The following is a 25,738-nucleotide window of genomic DNA, read 5'->3' on the forward strand; positions in this document are numbered from 1 at the left end:
AAGAGTGCCTGAACTAAACTTTGATAGCAAAATAATTAATAGTACTGCTCAGGAAAGGAAATCTTAAGCCTGTAACTGCTCTTTCAAAATGCTCATAAGATACAGGAATGCTAAAAGTTTTCTAATCAGCTGTGATGCCTCAACAAACCTTTGTACTGGCCATAGCTTGTTATTAGAGACTGGCTAATTGTGAAGGAGAGGGGAAAGTGGCTTTCTAAGCTCAGTGTGGCATGTGTTTGAGCAGAGGCTTATGCTTCTGAAGCTGTGTTTTTAATTCCTTGTAATACTGATTCCAGGAATCCTAACTGTTGAATTTTTAACCATGTTTTTTAAAGCAACTTACCAAATGGCAAGAGAAGCTAAAAGAAAAATTTCTATATTGCTTAACACGAGCCTAGAATTGAGTAGCAAAGGAACAAAGCGAACAAAAATCTTCCAAATGTTAACAGAACCACCCTAACCTGACTATCCTGATCCTCCTGTTTCTGTACTTTACCACTGGTATCCATGAGGACTTTGCAGGCTAAATTTAATGTAAAAGATGCTAAAATATGGTAGTTTGATGGAAAAATACAAAATCCCAAGAGACAAAAATTGAAATGAGTGCTATGAAATGACATACTAAGGCTGCATTTTCATAGTGAAAGCAAGTGAAGTGTCTTTTTGCTCATTTTACCTTATTTTCCACAAACAGAGGATGCAATTCAGATCTCTGAATATTTCAGTCAAGTTAAAGTTAAGATTAAAGTTTGGAAGAAATTGAATTACCTGAACTCCTTTTTTTTCCCCACACATTCTTCAGGCTAAATGTTGTCTTTTTTAACTTGGACACTTCACTTCTGATTTCTCCTGGAAACCAAGCCTGCCTTGGAAGATAAATTTGAAGAATTGTAGGCCAAGATAATCAGCTGAGCAGAGGTACACCTGAGAGCCTGTTCCAGCTGGCCATTTACTAGTGTGTGCCTGCCAGACAGCCTTGTTCCTGCCTCACCCTATGGGGCCTTGTCTAATCTGCCTTTTCCTTACTGTTAATTGGATCCTAGTTGTAGGAACAGGAGGGAGCAGTGATGGAGGAAAGGGAAACTGATCTCAGAACTGCAGTTATCTTTTGTAGAACTCTTCCCCTACGCCAGGTTCAGTTGCCCTTTTCATCTCTAGATCACTGCGTGCTTGTTCGGAGGTCTGTACGTGTTGTGGTTGTGAGCATGTGGAGATCTGGAAAGGTGGGAACGGGGAAGGGGAGGGAAGTAGAGTAACAGGAAATCAACTTTGTATGGTGCATCACACACCACACACCTAAACATATACTTTCTTCTCAACTCAGATTTCTGTTGTTTCAGGAACAATCACCTCTATCTGGAGATTTTGCTGCTGTTTAAATTCCAGCAACACGTGTTGTGTGGTTGTATGTGTATGCACACATGTGCATGCACGCACAAACAGCATCTAACTCAAGTTACTAGGCTTACACATGCAGCATCTAACTCTGGATCTGATAATCAAAGTATGATTTTTTTTTTTGACATTGCAATGCAAATGTTTGGAAACAGTTCAGTATCTTCTCCTGCCAAGGACAAGATCAGTGCTCCTCTCAGCAGTCCTCTTTGTTAGCTTTAATTAAAGTCGTTTATGTGGGAGGGTATAAAAGTGAAGTCTAGCATGCTGCATAGGAAGAAACCAGGTGACCTTACTAGTGTTGTCCACAGGTCCTAATAGAAGTGCCCTTGTGCTAGGCACTATGTGTAGTGGGAATGCTGTATTTAGTTGATATTGTATGCTGCTTCCTTTATCCTGTAACTGAAAGCAACCTGTGTAATGGATGAAATAACTATAATCAGTTGATCTTTTCCTTCCTGTGCTCATAATGCATCATTAGTAAGCAAAATAAATGAACTGTATCTCCCTTCACTCTTCATTTTCACTATTTAGACTTTTGTGTTCTCATACAGTAGTTGTTTTTGGATGAGATTCTTGAGAAGGTAGGTCTGAATTGAAGCAGTCAGTTTTGTATGACTTAAACTGAAATTAGGAATTACTATCACATCTTGAGATGACACTAGTTTGACTTGCAACTGTTTCTTAAAGCCACATGAATTTCTAGATCAATTTGGATCTAGCTCTAGTATTAATATAGAATGCTAAAACTGCCTAAATGTTGGCTATTGCATATGAGGTATTTGTTTTTTCTTCAAGATGACTTGTCTGAACTTATTTTTGCATTATTGATTTTTAATGCCTTGACAGTAATGAACTAATGGACTGACCATTTCCATGGCCTGGAAACATGACAGTGAGTTGTTTGTCATATCGTTTTATTTTGTGTTCAGGAGTGTACTGCCTAGAGCTGCTAAAATCTGGCTTTGGAGTAGCTCAAGTGAGGCTCATGTGCTAGGGCTGTGTCAAGTGCTGTGAGCAGGGTTATGTTGCTGTGGGAGATCTCTGGATAGCTCATTCAGTAGTGGGGGAGAGGAGAGCTGGAGGGTCTGTTGAAGCATTGGGGTTGCTCTGGTACCCAGCCAAGGCCTGTTCATCAAGGGAGAGATGGGACCTCTGGGAAGCTGTTGTCCTCTTTCCCTTGTGAGCTTCTCTTGGAGTTCTTCCATCTCTCATCTCTCTGACATCTGTCATATGCGTTTTCTGGCCACAGGAAGATTTTTGATGCAGGGCTTCTTAGGTCAGGAAAGTTGGCGATTCACTGCTCCTTTGGCAGCCTCTCTGCAGTTGACTATCTTCCCTTTTATGGCTGCTGGTTTGAATACATCATGTAAGATGCAGTGCTACTGGGTGACCTGGTTGCCTTCCCCGTGTGGTCAGTAAGGTACCTTTCCCATTGTCTGTTTGGTGTTTTCTGGGGGATCAAGTTCCACTGAATGGCCTCTCTTCAGGTGAATTTCTCATTGATATTTGTCCTTGTACAATGCCATTAGTGTCCTTTTGTTCTTGTCCATAGTAGGTTAGGTTCTTGCGTTTTATACTTGAATTTAAATGTGACTTCTCTTTATGTGGAGACAATCTTCACGCTACAACCAAGCTGTCAGGAGGAGTCGATGGGAGGGGTGACTAGTAGCAGTCTGTGACAGCAAGAGGAGTGTACCTAACCACACGATGCTGCGTCATACTGTGACATCTGTGGGGGTTGTTCTGGTCATGCTGCTGATAAACACGTACCCTGAAGTGTGGAGGCTGATAGTCCAAACAAACTTATTTCAGCTTCTCTAACTACAGATGACACTTGCATGCAAAGAAGTACAAAGTGCAAACATAAAAAGTTTATGTCGGAAGTAACTGCCCTAGATACTATAGTAGATAGGTACGTAGAGCGTCTCTAGAGGTTTTACTGAAGGGGCTGACTGAGTTAAGCTCCGTATAGCCCAACCTTCCTTGTTAACAAGCTGCATTTGGAGGGGAGCTGATAAAGCTGCATCTTCTACGTGCCGAGCAAATAGGGATAAGCTTTGTGACTTGCCTGAACTGCTGACAGGATGGTGTTTCAGTTCTGATTGTGGTTCTCTTGCAGAAGAAAGAAATTTCCTTTTAGTCAGCAATAGTTTTAACTAGGAATAGTGAGGCAGTTTTCTAAGGCCATAGGGAAGGATGTGAAGAGGACTGCAGAGCACTATAAACCCTCGCACCAGGCCCTTGCAAGTCAAATGCTTGTGTAGGTAAGGAGTGTGCAGACTGTGATGTGTCCCCAGGCTGCTTCCTCTTTTCACAAACAACATTGTGTATGAAGGTGTCTACCAACTCTGTGGGTTGAATCAGCATGGTTTGCTTCTTCCCATTTCAGTTTACCGTTGTATTGTTTTTACCTGAGAGGGTAAAATAAGATTTTGTATTAACATGTGTGTTGGATGGAACCATAACATTAGCACAGGAGACTCTTATGCCTAACTTCATGAGCCATCTGCTTTGTATTTGTAAAGATATTAGTATCTTGATTTTTCAAAGAAGAGGGGTGTGGTGTATCCATGCTTTTGTAAAGCCCAGAGTTGTGGGGGATTTGGATCCAGTTCTTAATATGTGTTTTTAGTATTTTTTTTATATATTAAAAAAAAAAAAAAAAACAGAATACATAATCAGGTGTTTTTAGCTGTACATTTCCTAGGACTAGGTTCCATTATTGGTGCTTTAGTCTCAACCCTGCTCTGGCTATTGTGGTAGGCTTGTCTAGCACCCAAATGGGTATGCTGCACAAAGGTAAGTTGCTCTTTGAACACAGCTGTCTGGCTTTTGTTCATGAATGAGCTAAAATTCTTGTCCAAAGAAGATTAAGTGGCTGTGCAGTGTTAACTGAAGGGATGTCTGTCTGTTCTCCTAGTCAGTGACCAGTATTTTCAGGGTCTAATCTTGGGCCAGTGAACTTCAAAAAGATCACAAGGCCTTCTGTCAAGCAGAACTTGCAGGTAATCTTAAGTGAATCAGCTGGGACTAGTACAGTCTGAAATGTCTTTAAAATCCAAGTGAATTTTAGAAAAACATTATTTTCATTCCATAGTAAGTAAATAGACTTTTAAAATGTAAATTTCTCTCTTTCTTTTCCTGCAGGGAAATTCAGCTCCTGCGACGATTACGGCACAAAAATGTCATCCAATTGGTAGATGTATTATATAATGAAGAAAAGCAGAAAATATATCCTTTTATTTTTGCACAGTTGTCAATACAAAGGTTTGAATTCTTGCTTTCTGCTATAGTGCTGAATCATTAGAGTGCTGCTTTTGTTGTAGTTAAGGCCCTTTTGAATGTATCTTAAGCTTCAAATTACTTTCACTCTTATTAACAAACACTCCGCATGTCTGGAATACTTTCCACGCAAGTACACTTTCTTAAGTTTCCCAACTTCCCTGTTAGGAAATGAAGTATTGTCCCTAGGTTATAGATGCAGGACTAGGGCGGGGGAGAACTGACCCTCAAATACTATGTTTTATTGTGTGACCTTCAGCAACGTGGAGATGAAAATACAGCTATGGAGCTGTATTTTCTAACTGCCTATCCTACTGGTATATTAGTGCTTTATTTTCTTAGAGAAGATTCCTTTGTTTTTGCTATGTGAAATCAGTTCTTGTAATGTGTTTCCTTTGAGGCCTGGCCTTTGGCAATGGTTTAGGGGTGTGGGGTGTTTTTTTCTTCCTCCCCCCCCCCCCCCAAAAAAAAAAAGAAAAGAAAAGAAAAAAGCTTGTTCTCCTGCATAGAGATGGCTGGCAACTCTCCCTTTTGTTTAGAGGGGTTATGTAGCACTGCCAAACGGCCTTTTCTGTAGGCAGTTAGTATGCTTTGCTGCTGGTTAACTTTAACAAGATAGGACAAACTCCTAAGCATATCCCAACATCCCATGATTTTTGTTGTTTGTGTGAAAGTCCCTTGTGATAGTTCTTTAAGTGACCTAAAGCTTGTAATAGTCATGAAAGATTGGAAGCCTGCTGCTGCCATGAGATGAACAGTTTAGTTTGAAAAAGTCTGGGCTGCGCAAGTTTAAAACTAAGCTGTGGCTTGTGATCTCAGTGCATCTTTCAGACTTCAAAATGAAATTGCACATTGTACTATGTCCCCCAAGCATGCATAGGCACTAACCAATGAACTTTATATGCCTTAACTTGCAAGTAGAATGAAGAAGTAAGGAGCTGGATGTTTTCTAATGTCTGACGCACTCAAAGAAAGTGCATTTTGACTCGAACCAGTCTGTAAACTTACTCAGTTCATCTGTTGTTACAGTACGTGTTAAATGGCTGCTTTTGTTTTTGACAATGGCTTCTATATATAGTGTTCTACTTGCAATACTTCAGAAAATAGGTAACTTAATTGTATACTTTAATTAGATTAAATACTCTGCCACAAAATCATTAGTATTAAAAAATCACAACTTTCACTTATATTTTGTAACCTTAACAGCCCAAAGGGACTGTAATTCAATTATGGTCTGTAGAAAGATACTATTTAATTTGTAAAACACTGGGATGCTAAAGGAGAAGCAAGGGGGGGGGGGCGGAAGAAGAGCCCAAGAGAGACCTCGTGTGTTGGTAACAGGTGATGACAACATAAAATGGTTACGCAGAAATGTGCTTTGACTCCTGTAAGCAAGGAAAGATATTCCTTGATTACTTATCCTGAACAGTGGTGTTTGAAAAAGAACTGATTGTTTTACCAGTACCTTCCGCTTGTGAGGATAGGTTGACGTCACTATTTTTGTCATCATCTGCTTCCACTGTCTGAGAAAGCTTAAGTTTATTCCTATACCTGTTTATTCTGTGCACGTAGGTGGCAGTCACTGGAGAAATCTGCTTTCACTGGGATAGGGAGTGAGAATTTATCTGTGATCGTGTTCTCCTTGCTTAACCTTATTCCAGCTTCTCATTAGCACCATTATGCCTGTGCATCATGTTTTAGGATGTGGTGGTACAAGCATTTGTGCAGCAGCATGGTAGACAGGTTTGGGAACAAATCTGTCTGAAAAGTGACTTTCCTTCTTATGTTGGCTTTTCTGTTAGGTCAGTTCCCATATCCATTTTACTCTGTGGTCATGCAAATGCTTGTATTAGTGCCTTGCAGGAAGCAATGCCAGATGGAAGTTGAGTGGCTATAGGGGAGGGAAGCAGCATCCCAGCGGGTACCCTCTCTTGACAGCATCTGTTAACAGTATGCCCAACTGTGCATGCGAGCCAAACCCTCTTGATTGTGAGGATTGAGTTTCAGTGTTCTTGGGTCATATTTAATAGATCTGCCTGGTAAAACCTTCCAGCCTATACTCTAATCTGGCTAATCAAAGAGGTTGATCAGCTGCAAAAGAAGAGGAGGAAAAAGTCTGACAGCTAATGAAGCCAAAATTGGTTGTCCTTTTGTAGAAAGGAGTGAGAGCTGCATTTTACTTCCCAGGAGCCAGCCTATATGACCTACTGTTAGCATCACTCTCTTAAAGGTAGTAGTAGAGCTGCTGTCTTCCATATCACTGTCATGTAAGTATTTCACATATTTCTTCGGGAGTTAAAAATGGTAGGAGTGAAATTTGGGAGCTCTTTCTGCAAGTTTTGCTGCTTCTACTGATTTATAAGGTAACATTGTCCCCAATACAAAATCTTACTGCCAAAAAAGTGATGGATGCTATTGCTGTGACATGGGAAATTGATGAATGTCTTCTACCTTAGCACATGGGGTCATGGAAGATATGAAGAGCTAATCAAAAGTTCAGTGACTGACAGAGGAGGATTTTAGGAAGTCCCATGCAATCCAAAGCTCTTCTGCCAGTGGCTTCCTAACTTTTCTGGTCTCTTCTAGAGCATTATCACGTTTTTTTCATGCACGTATACTCTCAAACTTGATTTCTGTTGAGGTCATATCCTGTTTCAGATCTGACAGCTGAGTTACTGCTGATGATAAAGCAGAAAAACATTCTTCTGGATTCTTTGCCTCCTTCCTGTTCTTCCTCAGAAGGTGCAGCACAGCCCAGGTGCTACTTCTCAATAATGTGTATATACCCAGTAACAGAACTACCTATGCAGCAGCTCTCCAGTTGCACTGAAACAGGGCTGCAGTCATCTTGAAACAGGTGCCTGAAAGATGTTTAACCTTGAAGCTTCCTTAACTCTGTCTTCACGTATATGGTCATGGAGTACTGTGTGTGTGGGATGCAGGAAATGCTGGACAGTGTCCCAGAAAAGAGGTTTCCAGTTTTTCAGGCTCACGGGTAAGTGCAGTTTTGTTTCTTAAACTGCATCAGTCTTTCACCACTGCTACCTCTATTGAATTCAAGAGTATGTTCTACTCTGTCACTTAGTCTGCTCGCTGTGTTTTAAAGTAAAACTTGCTTTGTATAAAAACTGTATCACTTACCATCCACAGGAAAAAAAAATGAAACTAATGGAATGGTAGCAGGAAGAGCCACCAGGGATTCTGGGAAACAAAAGCATCATTCTGTGCAGTTGTCTTTGTCACTTTTGTTTTGGTGCATGAGACACACAGGGACCCTTCTTAACCCTTTACTGCAGCTCTGCTGTTCGTCTGAGATGGGTGCAGTGGAAGAATCTCTGGAGGACTTGCCCTGTCTAAATGGAGGCAAGCTATACAGTTCAGTATCAGAAAAGAGATTAAAGGTCTTTGAGTGGGATTAAGGATCAGTAATATCTAGCATGATCTGCTAGCTTGTTTAGGCAGTAGATAGGCTGATCCTTAGACCCTTTCACTGTGCAACTAAAGGAACCTTAATATTCTGGATAGAGATATACAAAGGTTGTTATATTTAACAAATTGGTGCTAACCAGGAAATTTGTAGTAATTATACATTTGTATGTTCTTGAATACAAGGTGTCAAAGTGAAATATGTGTACATTAAGTCAAATAATTTTTCTGACTACCATGAGATAAAGCATGTGCATGCTCAATTATTATCAGGCTGTCAATAAATAATGCTTGTTACGCTATAGTAATGACCTGTCCATAGCCTTTGACCATGTCTGTTAGCCTTGGCCAGTCAGTAAGCTGTACCAGCAAAACACTCCTTTCTACAGCCGAAGAAAACTTTCACCTCCTAGTAGAGCAAGCTATGCCACTGGAAGTGCATCTTTTACTAGACTAAAGAAATGGTCTGCCTGAGCTGTCAGATCTGTGCCAGCTTAGTGCTCTGAGCTTACAAAATATGTAGATTTGAAAAGAGTACTTTGGTGTAGAAGAGCGTAGAGTCCCAAGTGGTTAGCACACTGGTGCAGAGCTCTAGCATGTAACTTATGACTAGTTTGCCAGAAGCTTATTGAGTACTACTTACTACATACACACCACAGTTCAATTTCAAGTTCCTCAGCCTTAAAGGTTAATGTATTTCCAAACTGTATGCAATAACAGTGCTCTCATGTATTATTCATAGTTCATTGAGAGTCTTAGTTTCTGGAAGTGCTTGATTTCTTTTTCTTTGCAGGTACTTTTGTCAGCTTATAGATGGCTTAGAATATTTGCACAGCCAAGGGATTGTCCACAAGGATATAAAACCAGGGAACCTCCTGCTAACAACCAATGGGACACTAAAAATATCTGATTTAGGCGTAGCAGAGGTATGTGAAAACTGCAGCAAAGTCAAGAATGTAGGAAGTATGACATTCTTGAATTAGGTCACCTTTGTGATATAATTGATCTATGGTGTGTTTATACTAGGCTTTTGTTTTCTTTTACACTTGATATGACTCTAGAATGACTTCTGTAACATTGAATATTCAGCAAAACATTTTTGTCTTATTGTTGAAAACAGCACAGAACTTCTCCCCAGGAAGCATATAGAGGAAGATATCCATCTTAGACACCTCAAAATCCAAAACTGTGGTGAAGTTATACTTACCTACATAGCACTCATACAATGAGAATTATAAGACTGTCTTAGCTAGGAGTGGTGCAGGGAAGCGTCACTGATGACATGCCGTTGTTACAGTGGCATATTCATGTACTTAATAAGTAGATGTTCAGTAGCAGAGTTTTCTCCCTTTTCTCAGGTGAATCTTTTCTAACAGCTATAATTTGTGTGTCTTGAGTTCAAAAGTAATTGATTTCTTTTGTTGCAGGCATTACATCCATTTGCAGAGGATGACACATGCAGAACGAGCCAAGGGTCGCCAGCATTCCAACCACCAGAAATTGCCAATGGCCTTGATACCTTTTCAGGCTTTAAAGTAGACATCTGGTCAGCAGGGGTCACACTGTAAGTGTCTATGCAACATTCAGGATTCACAATAAGAAATTAAAGCCCTCAAGTAGTTTTAAACTTGTGCTATCTGGTGGATGTGGGCATATGCAGGAGGATGTGTGTGTGTGTCTGACTTTGTGTTTTGGTGTATCCCCCCCCAACCATCTCACCCCCAACAGGTAAATATTACTCAGTGAGTATTTAGAATTAGGAAGAAAATAGTCCTAGCTCCTTGTGAGTAAGTTTATACCAGCTATTTCTCAGTGTCTGGGACACAAGCACTTTATGGCTTCCCTTGTTACAGTAGCAGAGTATCTCCAGTATTTGTTTTTAGGTTTCTTCTGTCCCAGCCTGTCAGGGAAATGCCTTGGTGGTTTTGACACACACATGACTGAAGAGGCTGTGATAAAGGAAAACTAAGTTAAGAAGCATTCTGGATACAGTCAAATTCTCGTCTTTGAGTTTCCTTTTGGTTTATCTCATCACTTTAAGAACTGAGCACCTGTGTTGTGTGCTTTTTCCTCATACAGCTTCTCCTTCTGCCTTTACAGATACAACATTACAACGGGTCTTTACCCTTTTGAAGGGGATAATATCTATAAGTTATTTGAAAACATCGGGAAAGGTGACTACACAATTCCAGAGGATTGTGGTCCTCCACTCTCAGACTTACTGAGAGGTGAGTCTTTCAACTGACTTTAAATACAAGATTGGGTAAAATCTATAGATGCAACAAATGCTCAGTTTGCATAACACTGGGGAAGACCTTTCTTCTATGAAGATATGGGATCCTATTAGAAAGGGAGGTTGACTTACGAAGCTTATGGTAAGACTTCAAAGGCTCTCTAGTGTTCTAATTATTTTTCTGAGATACACTAAACACTTGATGGGTTTCAGTTGCTATTCTTTATAGAATCATTTCTTGCATAATTTCTTCTCTGAAGCTTTTAAACCTAAAGGCAAAACTCAGAGGTTAAATTTAAAACAGCATCATAGCATTGATGCGAGTCTTGCAAGTGAGAACACTCAGGATTAAAGTCTTTACCCAAGCCTTCTTTAAAGCAAAATACTGAATACTCAGGTTCTGCTGTCATTCCTCATTGGTCTCTAGTCTCAGTTTATTTGCCTCAGTCTGCCCATTTTCGCTCTCCATCCCCAGTTTTTTGTTGCAAGGAGACTGAAACAAAATGACTAGTGCAGTAGAAGCAAGAATAGCACTTGCTAGGTAGGAGAGATTCTTTTTGTTGTTTGGGTAAGAGGTGGGTTTTTTTTTTTGTCTTTGTTCAGTCACTTGTTGCAATTGCTTGAGATTGCAGTATCAGATACAGCAGTATCTCTGCTTGTATCTTAAAAATTGGGGAAGCAGTTATGCTCTGTATAGCAGCTAACTTGGTGATGCCTATGTGGTCACAGATGCGATGTGATCCTAGCACTTGGGAGATCTTGACCGGAGACCAGAGTGCCTACCAGCCCATCAGCAGTGAAGCAACCAGGCTGCTCTGATACTTCCCAGGCCTCAGCATGGGCTTGCTTACTTTCCTTTGTCTTCAGCTGTTGAGAAAGATCGCAAACTACAAATACGAAATGAGGCTTTAGTCTTGTTTCAAGTTTTTTCTGGTTCTTCTACTACAAGTAGTTCTAGTAGAAGTAGTTAAGAGGTAAAAGTGTGGGGGAAGAGCTTTGGAGCACTATAAAGAAACTGAATCAGCTTCCTGTCAGCAACGCCACTGGGCCTGCTTATGGTGCTTGTGTGCTGTTGCTAAACCAGAGGATAGTCTTACTATGCTGTGTCTCTGACCTGATTACAGTGCTGTTGCTGTTTGTGGCTACTCAATTTTAACAGTTTTGAAGCATTTTGTAGCTATAGTTTATGCTATAAATTGCAGCTGTTTTAATTGTGCAGGGAAGACTGCATTGTCATGGGGTTCCCGGCTTCTGCGTGGATGGCTGCAGGGAGCTGGAGCTCTAGCCTGGGGTGGTGGGTTTCATGCCCTGGGTTGCCTTCACCTCTGCTGAGGGCAAGGAGCAGGCGCTTTGCTGAGGACGCGGGTCCTCGCCGCGCTTGGCTGTGCCCCCCCGGCTGCGGCGGCAGGTGGTGCTATCCGTCCGGAGTCTGCCCGCGGCCGCGGGGCCGCTGGGGCTCCCCCGGCCCCCGCCGCCCCTTCCGTGCCTCCCCTCCTCGGCGGTGGTGGGCCCCCACGCCTTCCTGGACATCTGAGAGTGTGTCAGCCTATCTGGCTCCATTTTGATTAAGAAGTTAGTTATTTTTCTGTATGTTTTCAAAAGCATTAAGTCGCTTTAACAGCTTTCAGAAAACATTGCATAAGGCATAGCTACAAATTGCGCTCAGCACAGCTGGTATCTTGGCCGTTTTTCTGAAGCTAATGTGGCTGCTGCTTAAGGCCCTGCATTTCTGACTGATGTGTGTTTCATATCATATGCATATGCCCCAGGGAACACTGTTCTAATCTACATGTGGTGTTTGGCTTGTAAATACTAACTCAAAACATACGAGTTTTCCATATGAGCTTGGAAATTGTTCAAATGGAGTAAATCCAGTGGTCCATCTAGACTGGCAGCCAGTCTCCTAAAGCATCCAGCGAAAGCATTTGAGGTTTGTGATAAGCCTCTCTACTGCGCTTACTACTGACCCTGGGGAAACGTAGCAATTGTTTGAAGCTATCAATATTCTGAGGACAAGAAAAGAAAAACCCTATGATTCGTTAGAAGAATATCTCCCTTTAGTTCTTTTCCCATCCCTGGATGAGACCTGGAGTCAGGCAGCTTCCTACTTCTTTCTGCCTCGTTTTAAATAAGTCTTGCCCTTGAGTACTTTTTATGCCCAAAACTACCTTTTCCAGCCTGTTTTACTTCCTTCATCTTAGCTGCTGTCTGTCTTCATCCTCTCTGTTTGGACACTACAGAGATGCAAGTCAGAGTGCATTTGAAAGGACAGAGGAGCTTGCTTGGCTGGAAGTGTCTGTGTCTATCAATTTGACTGTTTCTCCCAGGGCAGTGAGAGGGTCTGAGGACTCATTTTACGTTCCTCCCATTCCCTCAGTTCCATCTGAGAACATTCTCCCACCCTTCCTCTTATTGCTTGTATCTGTTACATGCTAAAAGCTGGCAAAAACTCCTGACACTCTCCTTGTTTGGTTTGGCACACTTCCCTCTAGAGTACCCAGTGGATCTGAGGCAAATGGTAGAGTGGGATTTCCCCAACCCCCTTAACTCTGTGGGGGTCTAAGTACCTCCACAGACCAGCTGACAGCAAGGCATATATTGACAACCAGGGCTGAGCCTTGCAGTGGTGATACTAGGTAGCTATAGTGACAAAAACTGTGTATTTTATTTCCTTTTTTTATTCTCCAGAACATCTGCATTTCCTAGTAGGTGCCTACTACTTCTGCGATTGGTTGAAACTGAATCAAAAGCCTGCAGACCAGATATTGTCAATGGTTGTCTGATGCTTTTATATGAGCAATGTAGACACCCTCAGCTCTGTCTCACTAGAGACATTGTTTTGCCTTTGCATTGCTTTTAAAAGACTCTGCTGCACTCTACAGTGCTGCAAGCATTTGTTCTGTTTTTATTGTAAGGAAGGATTCAGTATGTTGTAAAGTGCTTGTTTCCTCTCTGGCTATAAGTGCTATGTTGACCATAGTGCCAATTCAGCTGTGAAGCAAACCTAGAACATACTTTTTAAAGCTTTCTGTTCTCCTTTTGACTACTTTTTAAGCTGTTTTTCATACTTTTTCCCCTTGAGCTTGCTTTTACTACTTTGTCCCTCTTTACAGAGGAAACAATTTAGAGAACTTAAAGATTTGATGCTATTTAACTTTTAAGAGACTTGTATGATGGTGCATTTCAGCAGATTAGTTGAGATACTGCTCCTCTTTTTGTCTCCCTGATCAGGAATGAAGCTTTATTTATGCTCTTTAGTGATGGAAATAAGAAGGCTAGAGTACAGTTCTGGCTTCTGTGTGTACAGCCAGTAAAGATGTGTCAGAGTGGAAGCATTTACAAATAGCCTTAAGGTTCTACTGTCACCATCTGTGTGTGACTTGTCAACTCATGCACTTTATACATTTTTCTTGTCCAGAAATAAAGTCAGCTTTTCTTCCTCCTCTTTTTAATGCACTTTTACTGAAAGAGAAAGCTTTGATTCTGAAGTATGTGTTGGACATCTGGATTTACTTCTAGGCTCTGGTACAGACTTATTTTTTGACCTGGGACAAGTTGCTCAATTTCTCAGCATTTTGTTTTCTCATTATATATAAACTGCCATGATCTTCCATTATGGGGATGGTGGGGGAATGTGTACCCTGATGACAGTGGGATATTTTAATACTGCAGTGGCAGGGAGGACCCAGAGCCATTAGTCAGCACTGATGTCTACAACCCAGGAAGTCTTCTGACTTGTATTTGATCAAACTCTCTATTGCCTGCAGAGGGAGGTTTCAAGTCAAAATATTTAGTTATGCTTGTGGAGGATGAAGGAGAAGGAGAGCTTGCTGCTTCATTTTACAGATTGGACTTAGTTTGCTTCATATCAGTTGTTTTCAGTGCTCTCTGTAATTGGACACTGATATGAAATACAGATTGAGTTCATTCATTGGGTTAAGAGATTTATTCCTGCCTCTTGTAAAGCCATACCTAAGGTTGTGCTGTGTGCTAAAAATTAGGTATTTTACCATATATATGATAGACTAGGTTCAGGACGATGAAAGTATGTGGGCTGGAGTCTGTGATGGGAGCTCAAGGCAGATTTGTGGTCTCCAGTTTCTTGACTGCCACTTGACATAATTTGAAAGGGGATTGAGACTGCCAAAGTACGGTAATGGGCATAATATCCCATGTATGGGCACAGTGAATCCTTCTGAAATACCATGGGAGTAGAGTTTGTGAGTTAGGCATCCTTCTGAAGAATCTCGCTGTTGCAGCGTGTCTCATCTCTACTCCCAGATAAACTGCATGGAAATCTTTACCGTAAATGGTAGAGGGTATGTGTGGTTACTGTGGGCAGACGCTCTTAGATGACTTGACTGGTGAATAGTACATGATGTTTTGTCTTTATGAAGTCTCTTTTCGGTACAGGACTTCAGCCACAGAACTGCCATGAATGAGTCATACAGCTGAATACATGAATGTACATTTTCAGTGATTGGTTTTCCCATTTTCCTGCAGGCATTGCCCAAAACACAATCCTGTTACTGAAAGTACATCTTTTTGTTCAGTACCTTCTTTGTGCCTTTTTAATTGCTTGTCTGAGAACAAAGCAAATCTCTGCTGCACCATAGCTATTTGTAACTGGTACTGTTGTTCCCCTTTTAATAATTTGCCTTAGAACCTTATCCTCTGCTCATACTATTTCATCTGGTAAATGCTTTAAGTGCACCTTCCTGAAATGTGATCTTAACCAGACAAAGTCTAATGCAGAGGTGCTTTCCTGACCTACCTGTTTCCGATTGCATTAATAAGATAACCTAGCCAGTACTAGTTTTGATGCCCATTGCCTAGACTTAATGCAAAAGCTCTCTGCTGTAGTACTGTGTTTTTTTGTTTTGTTTTTTTTTTTTGTTTGTTTGTTTTTTTTAAGAAAAGTTGGGCAGTTCAGCTGTGAGTTGCTGTCTAATCTTACTAATAGGACATTTAATTAGATGTGGGATTTTTTTCTTTGAACCACTTTCCAATTTCTTTTCTGTAAGATAGGGTAGAGACTCTTACAGACATGTTGGAATATAGAAAATGAGGAATACCTGTTGCAAGGAGCTTCATTGTGGCAAAAGTCCCCTGATAAAGGCTATGTTCCTGATATGTTTTTTGACTGTAGATAAAACAGTGAGTTCATAGTACTCATCAAGACAGAGGTTTTCTCTAGCTACTGCTATCACAGAGCACAACAATGCTAACATGAGTAAATGACTTGGATTAGACCTGCCAGAGCAACTAGATGATGTAATGCAGAGTGTTGCAGTGCTTTGCAGGCCAGGGATACTCAGGATCAAATCCCTTCTCTGCTCAAGGTTGTTCAAAATCTTCCCCATCTCTCACCTCTCCTGTGACACCATCTCAAAATATGCTTCAGTGGTGTTCCTCAGTAGCAGACTTGGCAGGACAGCTGTTTACCTTTCAGCGCTGTCACTAGCATTAATAGCCTCCTGCCACGCTCTCCCAGTTTTTGTATGTGGCTGCACCCTTGGATTCTGTTTATTTGGCTGTATGGCTTTAGGCTATTCATGGGAGAAAATGCCCCTTACAAGGTAGAGTTTGGGCTATTGAGTAGCAGGCTATGACTGTAGCTCCCATGTAGCTCAGTCATATAACTCTAGCAGAGCCGTGTGGTGGTGGTCAGCAAGGCAAGCAAGTATAGATTTCTGATACACTGTCAGAAACCTCAAACTCTGACTCTAGTGGCTTGAGCTCCTGTGGCTAGATACTTGTGATGCACATGAGCCTCTGACCTGGAGGAGACTTACGATGTGTTTTTTAACTTCACAGTAACATAATGCTCCTATGGATCAGCAGTCACCCCATATACCTTTTAAAATTGCTATGATGAACTGTGTTTTGGTTTATGAGGGGAAAATAAATTTAGTCCTTCCACTCTGTACCTTTTCTTGCCCATGTTCTATAAGCTTTAATTCTTTTTAGACATGTCAGATATGGCAATGGGATTGGTTGCCTGTTTGTGAATTTTCTAAAATTCCATTAACTTGCTGTGAAGCAGGAGATCAGGTTTTTATTGTGCGTTTTACTAACCTTTTCACATCCTCTCCAGAAGTGGCTGCTTTGGGAGCCAAGAGTGCCTTAAGGTGTTCGACTGCTCTCAAACTCAGAACTGAGACTCAGCTTCTTAGTTTTAGGAGCAGGTTGTAGACTTTCGCCTCCTTGTTAGACATTCTTTTGGGTCAGTTTTGGCCTACTGGCTGAAAAGGTGTAATTGGTTTTAAGGACAAAAAAAAAAAAGTCTCATACACTCTTTTCCTAAGTGTGCACGTATTTGGAGCAACCAAATCTGGCATAAATGTATCTAGAGGGGTGCACAACAGAGGCTTTCTGTTTTTACTATAGTCCTGGTCATTACTCTTAGTAATATAATGTAAACTGACCTGACAAGGAAGATACCATTCTGGATCTGCTTTTGCTATCATATATGCTGTTGCTGTTTTATTTCTTCTAATAACTTTGTTCAACTGTACTGCATAAACTCATCTTACAGGCTTTGCAACATCTTTTTTTGAACTATAGCATCTTTTTTTCCAGCCCTTTTTTTTCCCAAGAGTGCATAGAAAGATATTTTCTGTCCTTCTCTTTTCACTATGTACTTACACTGTCTCTCCCAAGCATTCTGCACTGGTTATTCCTTGCCCTGACTTTCTTTTAATCCTATTTGATAGTTGTGTTCTGCTCCCTTGCCTGCCTTCTCTTCCAGTTGCCGGAGACAATGTCTTCCTGTTCTCTCACCCTCTTACCTCTTTCCAAATCCTTGTTCTTCATGCTACCTCTACTAGACTCAACATTGTTAGTGCTTCAACAGCAGGGAGTTATCATCCAATAATAGCAAAACTGCTGTAGGATACAGCAGCCAGACTCTGTTAACATTCAGTAGAGGAATACATGCTTGGAAGTTTCTTTGGAGGATATCTTGGCTAAATAAGACTTGTTAGATCCCATTGACTAGTTTCTGAAGAATAGGGCAAGATGTCCTAGTTTATCTGAATTGTGAAGATTTTTAAAGCCAGTGGAGCAGAGTGAGCATCTCATCTTTTTTTTTTTTTTTGAGCAGTCCACCTTCCTCTATCCTAGACAGTCTGATGAGAGAATATAGATAAGCCACTTTATTTTGTTTTCTCCTTTTTTTTTCTCTCCTATCCCAATTTTCTTAGCAGCTGATGACAGAATTCAGAATTCTAGAGCAAAAAGGTGGGCACTAGGATTTTTTTTTCTTAATTCTCCTTCAGTTGTACTTTCCAAATAGTTTCACTAGAAAGGAGTTTCTGAGATGCGGAGCAGCTGGATATATGCCATGCCCAAGGCCTTGACTCCTGCATTGAGAAAGTTGAATAGCATTATCTGTGAAGTGAGAGAAGTCTTTTTCTTTGCCTGGAGACATGCTTGGGTACCTGGCTGTACCCAGGGCTGTACAAGCCTCTGTCCCTGCAGTGTGAAGGAAGAGAGCATCTTATTCACTTGTCAGATGGGGAAAGTGAGGAACAGACTTGTTCTCTGCTCAGATGGTCACCAGTGCAATTGGGATTTTGTGCTGGAATTTCTGTCCTGTTGGTGGATGCAGCAGATTCTTCCTGGAGGTAAAGGCTCCTGAAGCTGCCAGAAGGGCTGGCTACCCCCCCGGCACTGTTGGAGGGGAGGGGGGCAGGGCAGAGCTTTATGCTTCCTGTCTTCAACTTGGCTGAGAGCATCTGTGATCACACCTGGACTTTTTTTTTTCCTTCTTTTCAGGGATGCTTGAATACGACCCAGCCAAGAGATTTTCAATACAGCAGATAAGGCAGCACAAGTGAGTGTTCAGCTTCTTCCTATTAGTCATTCTCTTTCTGCTTCTTATGCTAATGTACCTGTGCTATTGCTCTCACTCATTTTTCCTTTTGACAGCAGACACATGGAAGTCACTAGATACCCTTCCTCCAGCTCTGCTGGAGCTCTGGCAGCCTCTGCTTGGCTTTTTTTTTTTATTTTTTTTTTTTTATTTTTTTTTTTTAAGTCTTCTATTAGAGCATCCGGTTAAAACATTTGAATTGCTAACTGGTAAATAATGAATATGTTGAAAATATGTTTCTGGTGTGACTGGTTCTTGATAATTAAGGGTTCTGGATAATTTTGTTTCAGAGGTCAGCTAGTATTAGTGGAACAGAAGAACAGGAATTCCTTTAAGAGTGGGTTATTGAAGTAGGATTTTTTTTAAAACTTTTTTAGGGTTTTTCTTTCTGGACAGTCTGAGAGAAATCCCTTGGTATTTGCTCCATGTGGAACCAGTATGTGGAGAAGTCTTCTAGGACAATGAGAAGTTTTTTCTTCATCTCTTTAATGTCATACTGCTCCCTCTCCCACATCCTCTCCCTTTATCCTTGCCATTGTCAGAGGGAGGAAAGGCCCCCCATTATCTCTGAGGGTGTTTTTTTTGTTGTTGTTTTTGGGGTTTTTTTTAAGGATCTGTTTGAACATGCTGCCTCTGAGCAGAGATTTCCTGGGCGGATGAAAGTACAAGAACAAAAAGCATTATAAGGATGCTTCAGCACAGAGGCTGCATTAGCTTATCTCCTATTTGAATAGGAAGTGCTTCTGAGGACATGCAGAGCTGCCTGCTGGACTGCAGCTGCTCGGCAGAGGTTCTGCCTACAAGCTTGCCCAGAAAGCTTTGGGGAACTTTTTTTTTTTTTTTAATCCTGTAAGGTGATGGGCCTGCTTTGCTTGTGCTGCCTGCAGGCAGGAAGAGCACTATTTTCTTGTCCTGTCTTTTCTTTTTTTTTTTTTTTTTTTTTTTCCTAAAAAAAAGTGCTGTCAAATGATGATCCCTGGTAGATGTTATGGCATGGGAGGCATCCACAGGAGCCACAGAACAAAAGCCAGACAGGCTTGAACTAGCATGGTACAGAGACAGAACTTCAACCTACCTGAACTGAGATCAAAGCTGGGAGAGCACAGATCTTAGCTGCCTGGTCAATTAGTTAAGCAGTCGTGCTGACTTTTTTAATAGTAGTCAAACACAGTGCGTTGGTTATTTCACTGGGTCTGGGAGGTGATAGGAGCAGGCATTTGCTTTACAAGAGCACCTTTCTTTTTGTTTCTCCCATGTGGCAATGAGCTTTTGCATCAGTTCTTGCCCAGCTGGAAGCAGAGAGATTTCTCTAGAGACCCTGTGTGTAGTTAGAGAGTAGGAAAAACTAGAGCATGATTCTAGAATGGAGAGCAGTCATACATGTCCCATGGTATATAGCCACTGCTTGCTTTCTAATTGGGTATGGCTGCTAGTGATGTGGCTTTTAACATCAAAGCACCAAGAAAGGGGTTGAAGAGAGACTCTACCTGCCAGTACAGAAGTGTTTCCAAGGCTTAGTCTCTTATTAGTTTTCTGTGAGCTTAGCCAGTGCTTCTTAACAGGCTTTTCTCCCCTATTAGTAATTGCCTCCTTCCTCCTGCTGCGGCATCCTAATAATTACATCAAGCACAGCAGAGCTCGCAGCCTGGGGCTTTGGATAGGTCTGTCCATCTCCTGCTTGTGGAGGAGCATTGTGCTAAAGAATCCAGTGTTCAACTCTTTTGGCTTTTCTCTAAATAGAAGAGAAGCTTTGTCCTTACTCTTAACTTGACTCTGATTTATTTAAAACTGAACAAAGCAGTTAAATGGACTGCAGGTAGCCGTCCAGATATTGTTAGAGGGCTTTTTTGAGAGTGTTTTAGCAAGAGACTTGATTTTCTAGACCCCTTAGATTAATGGAGATGGGGGCAGTTATTAATGATTTCAGGTTTCTCCACACTCCTCCGTGTGTTGAGACATGGATACTAGATTATAGAAATATCAGGTAACTTCCCCAGGTTGGCATACTGCAATAGATATAGAACCTGGCTCAAACTGGAACTGCTTGGTGCCTTTCTGTACTGCTAGAAGTTTCTGTATGTTTTTGAGCTGATGTTACTGGTGACTTGCTCATATGGGAAGTCTTGGTTCTCACAGTGCACTGAGAAATCAGCCGGATCAGTCTTACTGTCCTGGGCAGTGCTCTTTGTGTTGGAGCCAAACAGTTGCTAGAACAAGGCTTGTGTCAGTGTTGCGAGGAGGGGTTGTGTTCCTGTCCCGTGGTGAAGGGCGATGCCCTGCCACGGGAAGCATCAGTAAGCAGGTGTTCCACAGCTGTGGAGCCTGGAGCTCGGGATCCATTCCCGGCTCTGCTGCATGCATGTCAGATAAACGACTCTTGTTTCATCTTCCATAGAATGATATTTCTTGTTCTTGTAGTGGGGGCAAGGATAAAAGACTTAATCGGCAGATCAGGTGAAACAGTGAGAAAGTAGTAAGTATTGCTCCAGTGAACAACAGAAATGCTGCAGGCGGAGAAGGCCTGGTATGGCAAAGTACATAGTTATTCCTCAGCTATTTGAGTCTGCCATTCCTTCCTCTATATGTCTGTCAGCTACTCCCAAATTCTTTATTTCCCCTCTTCCCCCATATTGCAGCAGCCTCATTTGAAGAATTCTATAGGAAGTCTGCTTAGTTTTATGTCTGCCAGCTGCCTTCCTCTTTTCTTCATCTCCAGAGCTAAATTCTGGCATCAATTCCATGTTTCTGCATTTTGTTATAATTCAGTAGAACCAAGCTCACTTTTCTTAGTCCATTCTCTGCTTTCAAAGGCTTTTCAAGCCTAGTCAGTTTGAACAGTGCAGACTTATTTGTTCCATTTCAATTTACAACAAATTAAAACTCTCTGACTGTCATCGAGGAGGTTATGAACTGCCAGAAGCTGACCCTTGAATTATAATGAAAGAGCCTTGAAAGCTGTCCTTCCCACGAGGAGCTGGATAGGAGGATGCTTACTGGGAAACCAACATTTCTTGGTCATTTCCCCAAATATTTTGTACTTTTAGGTCTAGGGGCAGTAGAGAGGTGCTGCCAAGAGCTACAGAGTCAGCTACCTTCTCCCTATAAGTTGTTCGCTGTCTCCTCTCTGCCTTGTGGTTTTGCTGAAGGGCTTAACGCTCGTAAAGTGCGTTTTGTAACTAATTCACTGACCCTGCTACAGTGCTTAAAGTGATGAAGTGGATGCAGAATTCTACCTCTGCCCCTTGTTTCCAAGGCAACCATCTTGCATTCTTTCTCCAGAGTGTCACACTTAATTTCTTCAGTCATAGATACGGTTCCAAGAGTTTATAGCAAGAAAGGGGAGACACTTCCACCTTTTAGTGCTGGAGATGCAAATTAGCCTTCCAGGCTAGTGCCTCCTGCTGACCCCCTGGAGGGTGTAGTGCCAGCTTCCCAGACACTCGTGCTCACCGAGGATGCTTTTCGGTGTTCAAATCCTGTGCATGGCAGCACTTGGAATCTACCTTTGTGTTACCCCTGTAGATCCCTTTGCAGATGCTAAGCATGCATGTTGACTTGTGTGCCTGGATTCCCAGGAATGAGGGATTTACATTCACTGCTGTTGGAGCATGTGTACTGAGAGGCTTTTCCCATCTCTCTTGTATCAGTGGTATCATGCAGTAATCCCTCCTCAATGCAAGATGAGAGGGAAAAGCACAAACTCTCCTCCTTTCCTTTCTTGTTTAGGCACCTGGATTTTGCTTACTTCTCTGGCGGGCGCGTTGGAAGGAAACTCTAGTTCTTCTACCCACATTTTGCAAATTAATTTCATGATGCAGTTACGTGTGGTGTGTTAAAGGATTCAGTACTTCCATCTGTGCACAGAACACTGCTCTTCTCTTGTGTAGGAGTCTGAACTGTGACCTGGGTCTAGCATCATCTAGGGGAAAACTGTCTCTTTCTTAATTATTTCTAGCTTTTGATGAATCTGACTTAAGAACCTGAATATGACTTAATGTTATAGGAGTTGGAGTAATGACTGCACTATATGTTTATTACTAGCCCAAGCTGTCTTTCCCAGGCATACTGTTGTGTGTCTTCCACATCTGTCTGCATGAGGATAGCTGAATGAAATTGGAAAGCTGCTAGTTTTTTGGTTTGGTGATTTTGCCCTTCCAGCAAGCTTGAAGCCCCTTAAGTGATGTGATGTGAGGTGGAAATTCATTCATAATCTATCCTTTGTGGCAGTATGGAGACCTGCAACTTGGCATCTGGTGTCTGAGAAAATTATTCATATCCAAAACAAGCAAACTGAAATATTTGTGACTTAGAATGGGAAGTGAATTAGCCATAAGTATTTGGAAGCTGCAGCTGTGCTTGCTGATTCTTGTTTTAACCTCGCTTATATCAGAACTTGAAAACAGCAGAGTGATGACTTTTAAGGTAATGTTTGAGCTTAGGAACGGCAAACCAGACAGGTTCATTAAGCCCTAGTCTACCTAAATTCATTTTTGTCATTCAACGCTTGGCCCTTGCTGTTTGAACTCCCTGTAGGTTATAGCAACCCTTCTGGATACCACTTCTTAACTGGCAGTTTAACTATTAATACTGCTGCTACTGGTGCTTAGAGCTTCTGTGCTTCACAGCATTATGAACAAGCTTGCAAAGCAGTAGGAAATGTTCTTTCCCCTGCTGTTGTTCCCTTCAGTCTGTTTCAAATTGCTGGGAGTGGCAAAGGTGCTTCATAGAGGAATCTACCTCTTCCAGAAACAGTGTTCTGTGCAAGTGGTGCTTTTGAGATCTGCAGAAACCTTTTCTCCCCTTTAGCTGCTAAGTAACCAGTCTATTAGTACCAAGAAAATTGCTGTTTGCTGTTCCAGTGCAGTTTGCTCAGAAGTCAGCAGTGAAATTGTTTGGGAATAAATGGTCAAATAGGGTGCTTTGTTAGAAGTATTCCAGTCCAACCTATGCTTTAATGTCAGTGATGAAGGCAGAGTGAGGGAGGGACATTCGTCTTCTCTACATCACTGTCCGATGAGCAGTTACACTGTGGGAGAGTAACTGCTTTTTAGCATAATCAGTATCAGGTAGCATCTTGAGCTGGTTTAGGGTGTTTGATGGAGCCAGAGGTCCTTGGCTGAACAGCAAATCTTTTCTTCACCACTAATGTCTTCAGCACCAATATAGAAGGCAGAATCCCTGTCCCTGCTGGAGGAATGCTTGCCAGGAAATACTCTGCTACTCCATACAGAATTGCTTGAGGCTCCTTCCAAGAGGTCTTTGATTTTCTTAGAACTTCAATGAATTTCTCTTCTCACTGTACATCCTCATTACCATATATGCGTATGCAAGTATTTGAAATCACCTCCCAGAGGATGGAATCATTTATGACTAGAGTACAGTGATGCAGGTTTCAGCTGTTAATAAAACCTATTTTTATTCTCTTGGTAAGTAGGACAGAAGGAAAGTAAAAAGTATTTTAAAGGAAGACAGACTAGAAAGCTCTAGCAACTAGTGTTTTTATTTTGCTGTATTTTAGCTCTTTTTTTTTTTTTATGGCAGTTGTTCTGATCTTATTTATCTGGTATATTCCATTCTCTGGAAGTTCGTAGCATTTAGTTTAGTTCCATCTAGCTCCAGTGCCCCTGGCAAAAATAGCTGGTGGCTGTGTTGTCATCTTTTCCTGTGCTAGATAATCCTGCCAACCTAGATCAGCCTAGGCTGAATTTGTTGTCTTGACAGTCACTTCCCTGATGAAAGCAGTCTCCCAAGGAAAGGAAATCAAATGATCAAATTAAGTGTTGTGTGCCATGCACATCTTAGCTGCTAAAGAATCAGTTGAGGAAGCCATCAGCAGGATTTGCCAAAACTATTGGCTAAAATCTAGTTACACTGGACATGCTGACTTCCTGCTAGTCTAGTAGCTAGGATGACCTCTTACTTTTGTATTACCATCTTCATCAGCTAGATGCCATACTTGACAAATTAGATCTGCATTCAGTTTCCTAAACCTTCCTAAAATATGTTTATTTCACCATGGCTTTCAGTATTGGCATGACAGGGCCATGGAAGAATATCAGAAGTATTGTGTTAATGCATAAGTGGAATATGCTAACATTATAGCTATTTGAGATGTCTATCCATTTGGACTGTAAGCATGGAAGGGCTGGACATGATTCCTTGCATGACATTGACATGCTCTATGATTAACCAAAATAAATTTCCTGTTTAAAAAAAAAATAAAAAAGTGATGTAGGGACCACTTCATATCACTGACTCTTCCTTGCTGGAAATGGCAAGATGCTGGCTTCCTCACAGAGCAGTAGATTGATTTGAAAACTTAATCATTCCTGAGCAAATAACCTGAGGATATATTCTCAGGTCTTGCTGAGAATTTAATGCAAGATAGCAGAAACATTATTGTCATTTCTAGGCAAGGGATCTGAATTTTGAGAAATGTGAGTTTCTCAGGCCTTTGTATGATCATAGAGGCTCTGCTTATCTACAAGTCCCAATCTCAAGGTCCTCTTGAGCTTTTCTGGAGGTATTCACATTTCAGAGCCTCTATCCTAGAGAAGCTTGGTGACAGCCTGGCCACTCAATGTAACTGCCCAAAGCAGAAAGATTGGCATCCGGTGCAGTTAGCGTTGGATGAACTGTTGCAGTGCTGCTGCATGGTTATGGAGCTCAGATGCCATGGGCTAGAGCACTGACTTTGCAGTCCATGTGGGAAACTCCACAGCTGCCACTGCTCCTCTAAGGACCAGCTTCAGACTGTCTTCCGGGAAAGTTACCCGTGCTTAGCAAGAAGTTACTTGATGTCTCTGAACTACCGAGGAGGGAACATTCATCTCATATCAAGCTTATTTAGGGCAGCAGTCAGAGATAAGTCAAGAAGTACATGTAAGGTCATATTTTTAGATCTTCTCACTGTTTTTTCAGGTGGGTTTTCAGAGAGACCTTAAACTGGTTCCTGAAACTGCGCCCTTTTGTGGGCCGAAATAAAATTCAGGAAAGGGAAAAGCTTTAGGCTTCCTAGGCTAACTACTGTGGTGAAAGTGTCTGTCCCTTCATGCACATAAGTGGCTCCCACTTAATAATATTGTGCTCACCTTAGTAAATAGTATAGTTGATCTGCTGAGGTTTGTTTCCTTTGTGACTGTGCAAAGACCAGGAAGAATGTCCCAGTGGCTTAAGTGACATCAATCCACAGTGTAAAAGTAGAGTTTTAGTATTTGTGCCAATATCAGGCTGCTATTCAGAAGATGGTCCTGGCTGTTAGAGCTTTGATACTTTGTCCCTTCTTTCATTGGAGATGACCCTCTAGGGCAAGGCATAAGAAACAGCCTGATAAAGTGCTTCTGCATGACAGCTCCCCTGGTAGCAGGGATAGTTGGCTGCTCAGCAGGGCAAACGCGAAGGCAGTAGCACAGCACAATCCCTCTAGGGAGGAAGCAATTGGATGGCCAAAGCCTGATCTTTTAATTTTTTAGGTATAAGCAGTTGATTCTCCCTGCTGATGGGAGATCAGGATGCACTGCAGG

General features: G+C 41.6%; 1 protein-coding gene across 2 annotated transcripts in view; it reads left to right on the forward strand.

The window, feature by feature from the left end:
* STK11 (serine/threonine kinase 11) overlaps window positions 1-25,738 on the forward strand; it is a 48,290-nt gene that overhangs the window by 9,484 nt on the left and 13,068 nt on the right. For both annotated transcript variants that reach the window (XM_062596181.1, XM_062596180.1), the window contains 6 exons: window positions 4,546-4,629; window positions 7,586-7,675; window positions 8,900-9,032; window positions 9,534-9,670; window positions 10,207-10,334; window positions 18,119-18,176. In XM_062596181.1, coding sequence (XP_062452165.1) covers window positions 4,546-4,629; window positions 7,586-7,675; window positions 8,900-9,032; window positions 9,534-9,670; window positions 10,207-10,334; window positions 18,119-18,176 — 630 coding nt within the window. The remainder of the gene's footprint in view (window positions 1-4,545; window positions 4,630-7,585; window positions 7,676-8,899; window positions 9,033-9,533; window positions 9,671-10,206; window positions 10,335-18,118; window positions 18,177-25,738) is intronic.

This window comes from Rhea pennata, chromosome 27 (assembly GCF_028389875.1).
Source record: "Rhea pennata isolate bPtePen1 chromosome 27, bPtePen1.pri, whole genome shotgun sequence".
Lineage (NCBI taxonomy): Eukaryota > Metazoa > Chordata > Aves > Rheiformes > Rheidae > Rhea > Rhea pennata.